We start from the raw sequence: 7,497 nt of genomic DNA on the forward strand, positions 1-7,497 counted from the left end.
TGAATAAGAACTTCAAAAAATTCTTCATACCTTCTCCTTTGAAAGCCTAACTATACAACCTTGGAAAATGATAAAAGAAGACCAGATTTTGCTGGACAAGGGTTGAATTGTGGTCTTCCTTTGGATGAATTATGCCTCCATTAGCCTCCAAAACTTAGCAAAATTTCGCCTCCACTCTGCTGGATTTCGCTCCTCAAATTGCTCCTCAATTTCGCACTTAGAAGGGATGAATGAATGATTTGCATTTGTCCACAATACACCTCCCTTATATAGGGCGCTCACCCTAATTCTTGTTGAGGCCGACTTGACAAAAAGGAAATAAAATGAAATAAAACCCCCTTTTGAAGGATGGTCGACTTGGCAAATAAATGCAAATAACAAATATTGAGCGCTCAACTTAATTTTTTCATTTTCAAAATTAATTTTAATGCCTCCAAGGTGGATTTTTTAATTATTTCAAGGCCTAAAAATTAATTTATTAAATTGCCAATGCCTTAATTAATGCGAATCTAATTCAACCTCCAAAATGTCTTGAATTTGGGTAATTTAGTGCAAATTAGGGAATATCAAGGTTTGATCAATGCTTAATGAAGCTTCCTAATGATTTCGCCCTGGACCCTCTGGAAGGGTCAGGAGCGATTTTCAATTTTAGGCCAAAATTTCACCTTTGTTTGATCATTGAACTCTTCCAAGGCAATCTACAGGGTCCATTTCCTTGTATCACTGAGCTGGCTCATCAAAATTTTGAAGGAAATAGTGCATTTAGGGGAATTTCGCTCTGGACCCTCTGGAAGGGTCAGGAGTGAAATTCATAATTGGGCTCAAAATTTTCATTTTCAAAGTTCAAAAACCTCTTCAAGGCACTCCAAATAGGCTCTTTCATTGCATTCCAGACTTAGCTTTATTCAACTTAGGAGGAAAAGTGTGATTTTAGGGTTTTTCGCCCTGGACCCTCTAGAAGGGTCAGGAGCGATTTTTCCTCCTTAAGCTTACTCCTTCATCATTTTGCCTTGAATCCTTTACTCAACGCTAGGCGATGGTCTTCTTCATTCATTCCACCCAAGTTTGGCTTGCTTTTGCAAGGTAAAATAGAGGTTTTTCAAAATTTCGCCCTGGACCCTCTGGAAGGGTCAGGAGCGATTTTTCCTCCTTGGCCTAGAATCATCAAGTTTTTTGAAGCAAGCAATTACTCATCATGGTCTTAAAGGTCATTTCTACCTTAGTGCATCCTTGCCTTAGCAAAAACTTAGAAGGAATATGTTGATTTTATGATTTTCGCCCTGGGCCCTCTAGAAGGGTCAGGAGCAAATTTTGAGTTTTACGCATATTTCTTCATGCTTTTAACTTGAAATCACTTCTAAGGCAAAGAACATCATGCCTCTCTCCCATCCAAATCATGAATAGCAAGATCTTGTCTTAATTTTGCAAGAAAAGGGGAGAACTTGGAAATTTCGCCCTGGACCCTCTGGAAGGGTTAGGAGCAAATTTCTTCCTTGGCTTCAAAACTTGCATTCATGGCAATCCATTTCCACTCTAAGGCAATCCAAATGTTGTTTCAAACCCATGCCTAATCTTAGCTTCGCTCAAACTTTGGAGGAAAAGATAGGTTTTAGGATTTTCGCCCTGGACCCTCTGGAAGGGTCAGGAGCGAATTTCCTTTTCTAGGCTAGGTTGCTTCCTCTTGACCATCCAAATTATCTTCAAAGGACAAAACATGCTTCCTCACACTCCCTCGAGCCATAAAAAACCAAAAAATTGCTTTGACCTTGAAAGAAAAAGGTGATTTTAAGGAATTTCGCTCTGGACCCTCTGGAAGGGTCAGGAGCAAAATTCACAATTGGGCTCAATTCTTCCACCTTTTGATAATTTCTTCCAACCTTAACATATTCTCAAGGGCAATTCCTTCCATGTTTCATCTTATCCCTCACTTGGTTTAGCCAAGCAAAAAGGGGTTCTTGAGAAAATTCGCTCTGGGCCCTCTAGAAGGGTCAGGAGCGATTTTCACTATTTTGACCAAAATCCTTCATTTTTTCAAGTTGAAACATCCTCAAGAGGCAAAAAGGAGTTGTCCTTGTTTCATCTATGTCCAAAACTTGACTTTTTTTATTGCAAGATGAGAGCTATTCAAAATTTCGCTCAGGACCCTCTGGAAGAGTCAAGAGCGAAATTGCCTTCCTTGTCCAGAATTCATCATTTTGCATGCTTCCAAATCTTTGAATGATGTTCAATCTTCATTCCAAGAGACCCTGCACATAAAAAGTTAGCCAAAATTAGTGACAAATAAGCTCAAATAAGATTTTCGCTCTGGACCCTTTGGAAGGGTCAGGAGCGAAATCTTCATCCCAGGCTAAACTGCTCAATTTTCAAGTTTGAAAGCATTTCACAAGACAAGGTTAGATCATTTTCAAGGCTAGGAACAAGGTTTCAAGCTCAAACAAGGTGGCAAATGAAGTTTATGATGAATTTCGCTCTGGACCCTTTGGAAGGGTCAAGAGCAAAATTCCTCTTCCAGGCTAGAATCCATCATTTTTCAAGGTTTTCAAACAATTCCAAAGTCCAAACATGTCCACTTTTCCCTTCAAAATGCCTTGCAAATCCAAATTTGGTCAAATAAGGCAAGAAATGAATCCTAGGTTGATTTTCACCCTGGACCCTCTGGAAAGGTCAGGAGCGAAATTTGACATTTTTAGACTCTCCGTCAGGATAATTTTATGGAATATAACATTTAAGTATAATTCTTATACTTTAAGTTATCTTCCATATATACTTTTAGGATGTTTGAGAGTGGTTTCAGACCTCCAGGAGCTATATTGCAAAATCTAGTTTTTGGAGGATTTTCAGTTTTCCAGACTTAGTCAAATTTCAGGATCAGGACATTCCAAACTTCATCACTCACCAACTTGACCTAACTCAAGCAAAACCTGCTATCCAGGTGATCCCCTTGGCGACACTCGAAAGCTAAAGGCTAACAGACAAAACCCTAAAAGACCTAGAAAACAAACCCTAGAAAGCAAAAAGCAGGGGTCCCCATTTGCAATGGGGCGATGTGTGAAATGGTCACAACACTACCTTCAATGTTTGCAGATTTGTGCCTTGGACATGGAGTTTTCTGAAAGCTCGGATTGTTGTTTTCTTTGTCTAGTTGCTGCTGATCAAATTCTGAGACTTGTCCTTCAGTTTCTATAGTGAAAGAACTTATTGAAGGTGCATATTAGTTTTGTTTCTGAGCAGCACATTCTGGTTTTTTGAAATATGTTTGTAATCTCTGAATTCTTTAATGGTAAAATATAATGTTATTTGCAAATCAGATCAGGTATTTATATTCCTGTGATTGTTGAAAGAATATTTACTTTAGTAATCTTTATTTTGAGTTGCATGTTTAATTCTGCAATTCTGAACAATACTTGCAAGTCTGAAACAAAACATTAAAACCATCAAGCAACTGTTTGTTAAAAGACATGGTAAAGAATAAAAATCAGCAAGGTTGCCAACTGTTTGAAGGTGCATATTAGTTTTGTTTCTGAGCAGCACATTCTGGTTTTTTGAAATATGTTTGTAATCTCTGAATTCTTTAATGGCAAAATATGATGTTATTTGCAAATCAGATCAGGTATTTGTATTCCTGTGATTGTTGAAAGAATATTTACTTTAGTAATCTTTATTTTGAGTTGCATATTTGATTCTAGAATTCTGAACAATACTTACAAGTCTGAAACAAAACATTAAAACCTTCAAGCAACTGTTTGTTAAAAGACATGGTAAAGAATGCAAATTAGCAAGGTTGCCAACTGTTTGACAAAATACCTTCATGGCTGAGTAGGAGAAAGAAGTGCAAAAAAACTGGGTAGCAAACAGGGCAACATACTACACATAATGAGCCGACTTAAAGCTGGCGTTGTAATAATTGACAATGTCACGAAGGTATGTATGAATATCAAAACACAACAATGTATATCTTCTCTTTCTAGTCTTTTCTATTTGCTGCAAATTCTATCCAATATGTACATATCAATGTGTGTGCATAATGAATTGAGAGATTTGTGCCTTGGCATCTAAGTCGAGAATGGGACTACGAATCCTGGATTAATCTACTTATAAGTAACTTGAACATATAAACCCAAGGTACAGTTTGGCGGACCGTAGTTTAGAGGAAAGGCAGCATGATTGGCAAAACAAGACAAAAGAAGAGTAAAGCTTTGCAAAGCCGATTCGCCAATGTTGTGCAAACAAAGTAAGCGGCTTAGAAAACCCTCATTCAGAGTCGGGGAATAATAGATACGTATAGGAATTCATTAAGCGCTGCTGCATCTATCCTTGATACTGTAACTATAACCCAAAGGTACGTCTAGTCAACTGTGCCATTGTCTGGCGGTGAGGTGGTGCATTTACCATGACAATGGGCAGGTTTAAAACCACCACTACACCAAGCCTTGCACTAAAAGCCCTAGACACCAACCCTATAAAATATAAGCCTAATTCCAGTTCAAATACCAGAAACATTGACCCTAAAAGATATAAGCGTAAGTTCCAGAATACAAAAGCTACTTTGTCCTGGCCTCAGAATAATTTGTTTAAAAAAATATCTCTACACTTACAAAACACGGATGAAAAACACTATTAAATCAAAAAACACAGTTCTTCCCACTAGAAAAATAACATAGCACTAATTAGGGCCGTTGACCATTAAAATTGATACTAAAACTGAATACCAAACCAGATTGGGTCACTTTGCTAACATTTTTCGACAAAAACTATGCGGATGATATTTGATTGAATTTATTTTAAATTTAATTTAATTTACGCCTCTGACAACTTGCAAGGAAATGCACAAGTGTGAGGTGAATCTGAAGTACCTTGATGTAAACATTTTCAGCAGCTTTTTCTTCTTCGCTGAAGACTTTGCCAGAAGAGGACAATCGCGCCAAACGGCTAGCGGCCAGCCTCTCTGAGAGCATTCTCAGAGGCATTCTGTTGCTTACCATTGCCATTGCTTTACTTTATTATCACAAAGAAAAATTGTCGCAGAGGAAAGAAATGTGTGAGCAACGGTACAAAGTAATAGGGTTTATCTAGTCGCCATTTTGCTTTATCTTACGAGAATTTTGTTATCATGTAGATTTTTATTTAACTGGTTTGTTTATGTTTTTTCTCTTTTTAAAGTAACTCCGAATCGATACCTTCCTTGTTTTCTTTGTGGTGTTGGAATTCTTATTTCTAGAAGAGTCCCTTTGTTACTACTGTCATGCTCATCTCAATCTTCAATTTAACCACATTTTATATTTGAAGTGGATCCTCACAAGACTCCTTGGTGGTTGTGCTTTCTCATTATGGTTTGCTCAAACCATAATAGGATATTGATCTTTGATTTTATAGGTGAGGTTTTTTATTTACATTTAAATTGTATATTCAATTATTTTTATATTAAGGGAGAGGATTCAGTAGTTGTGCATTCTAATTTCGCACTTCTCAAAATCTTATATGGAAATTTCAAGTCACTTCCATTTTTTTACAACAGTTTACTTGGCAAGTCCCTTGCTATAAGTAAGGTTTTAGGGCCACATCATCAAATATGATGTCACATCAACATGTTTTTTGCTAAGGTGTCTAAAACAGCGCAAAAAAGGTGAGACCAATAGTCATGCAAAAGCAGCCCAAAAACTTGTGCAGTTGATGTGGTATCACATGATTGGTTTCCTTTTACAACTAATGGTACATTTTATTCAGTTATTGGTAGTCATCATCAGCAATAACAACTTTAAAGTCACAACTATTGGTGCAATGTTGTCAAAAAAATTGGAAAAACAACAAGTATGGATATCAAATCAACAAGTATGGGTATTAAATCAACAACTTCTATCAGAACAATTGAAACGCATTCAACTACTAGGTCCTTTCCTCTAGTCGTAATTAAGTTGTGGTGTTGTATCAAGTTTCAAATTTCATTGGGGTGTTGTTGTTGAGTGTTTATAATGGAGGACAAGGTCTTTATTATGTGACCTTATCAATTCATAGCTCTGAGTCAAAAGTGTTTACCCACTTAAAATAAAAACAAAAAAGTATGAAAAAATTTATCATGTAATATTTGGTGATTGCAATATGGTCAACCACAAACTTAACTTTAGGTATTTGAATTATTGTTAAGTAGAGGAAAATATTTACTATAAATATTGGTCATTTGAAAATAAAAGAAAGAAAATCAACCATTTACAACTACTCTTACAAATTTGGATATTGTTTTGCACATAAGTTAACCTTGGATATCTAACTCGCTCTTAAAGAAAAGGCTCAAGTTGATTATACATTTTCAGTTCCTGCCAAGGATACTATTGCATTCCTTCAATCTGATTTTTTAATTTGTTGAGCCAATCAAATAATAGAATTAAAAAAATTGAGCAAAAAGTCTATAGTCCAAATTTAATTTTGATTTAAATAGTTATCAAAATGACATTATTTTGTATTTCTATTAGTGATAGTAAGTGTAAAATTCAAATTTTTAATTAAAAAAATCATTTTTTTTTTGCATTTAATTCAATAAGAACCTTCAGTTGTACAAATGATAATAATTTAAATTATTATAGTTGTACTCTTAAATAAAAAAATATTAAACTCCATAGTTTTTATAGGAAGTGGCTATTGTCCATATAAAATAGCACATGGTACCGAGAATCATGCATAAAAACATCATGTATATATCCATGCCCACTTGTTGGGTGTTGATTTTGTCGGACATGAAAGAAAACAGAAGAAGAGGAAAAAATAACGAAAAAATTAAACGGCACCCCCTCTGCCTCTGACTCTCAGTCGCTCACCAGTGCAAAAAGCGGGAAAAAATAGTTACTTTAAAATATCATAACTAATTAGATATTAAAAAGTAAATAAATATAATATAATTAAAATATGTTAAAATATATATATATATATATATATATATATATATATATATATCATAAATAAAATATATTGAAAAATTAAAAAATATAATGTAAATAAAGTATATTAAAAAATTAAAAAAATAACCCGTTAATGGGTCCCTGCGGGTTAATCCCCCTTTAGAAAAAGAGGAGGTTAAATGGGAACTGCCAAGCAAGGAATGGATAAAAATAAACTTTGATGGGGCATCTAGGGGAAACCCAGGAACCTCAGGAGTGGGAGTAGTTGCAAGAAATGATAAAGGGGTCATCCTTTTCAAGGGTGCACGACGACTGCGGGATGGAACAAATAATGAAGCAGAGGTATAGGCGGCACTTATGGCAACTGAATTGGCTATAAACATGAAAATCCCAAAGTTGCACCTGGAAGGAGATTCCCAAGTGATCATCAACGCAATTGCTAAGGGCAATACCCCATCATGGAAATTATCCCATTGGGTGGACATCATTCGAGAAAAAACTCAACCTCTTTGAGGAGTTTCGGGTCTCCCACGTCAGGCGAGGTGCCAATGCAGTGGCGGACCTTCTCTCCAACATCGGATGTGACATGACAAGCCAAATGGCTAAG

General features: G+C 35.9%; 1 protein-coding gene across 1 annotated transcript in view; it reads right to left on the reverse strand.

Annotated features, from left to right (window-relative positions):
* The window catches only part of LOC131028522 (uncharacterized protein At2g27730, mitochondrial), a 43,467-nt gene extending 38,342 nt beyond the window's left edge, over positions 1-5,125 (reverse strand). The window contains exon 1 of the mRNA XM_057958805.1: positions 4,854-5,125. Coding sequence (XP_057814788.1) covers positions 4,854-4,988 — 135 coding nt within the window. The 5' untranslated portion in view covers positions 4,989-5,125. The remainder of the gene's footprint in view (positions 1-4,853) is intronic.
* Positions 5,126-7,497: the final 2,372 nt, after the last annotated feature.

The sequence above is a fragment of the Cryptomeria japonica genome, chromosome 4, assembly GCF_030272615.1.
Source record: "Cryptomeria japonica chromosome 4, Sugi_1.0, whole genome shotgun sequence".
In the NCBI taxonomy this organism is placed as follows: Eukaryota; Viridiplantae; Streptophyta; class Pinopsida; order Cupressales; family Cupressaceae; genus Cryptomeria; species Cryptomeria japonica.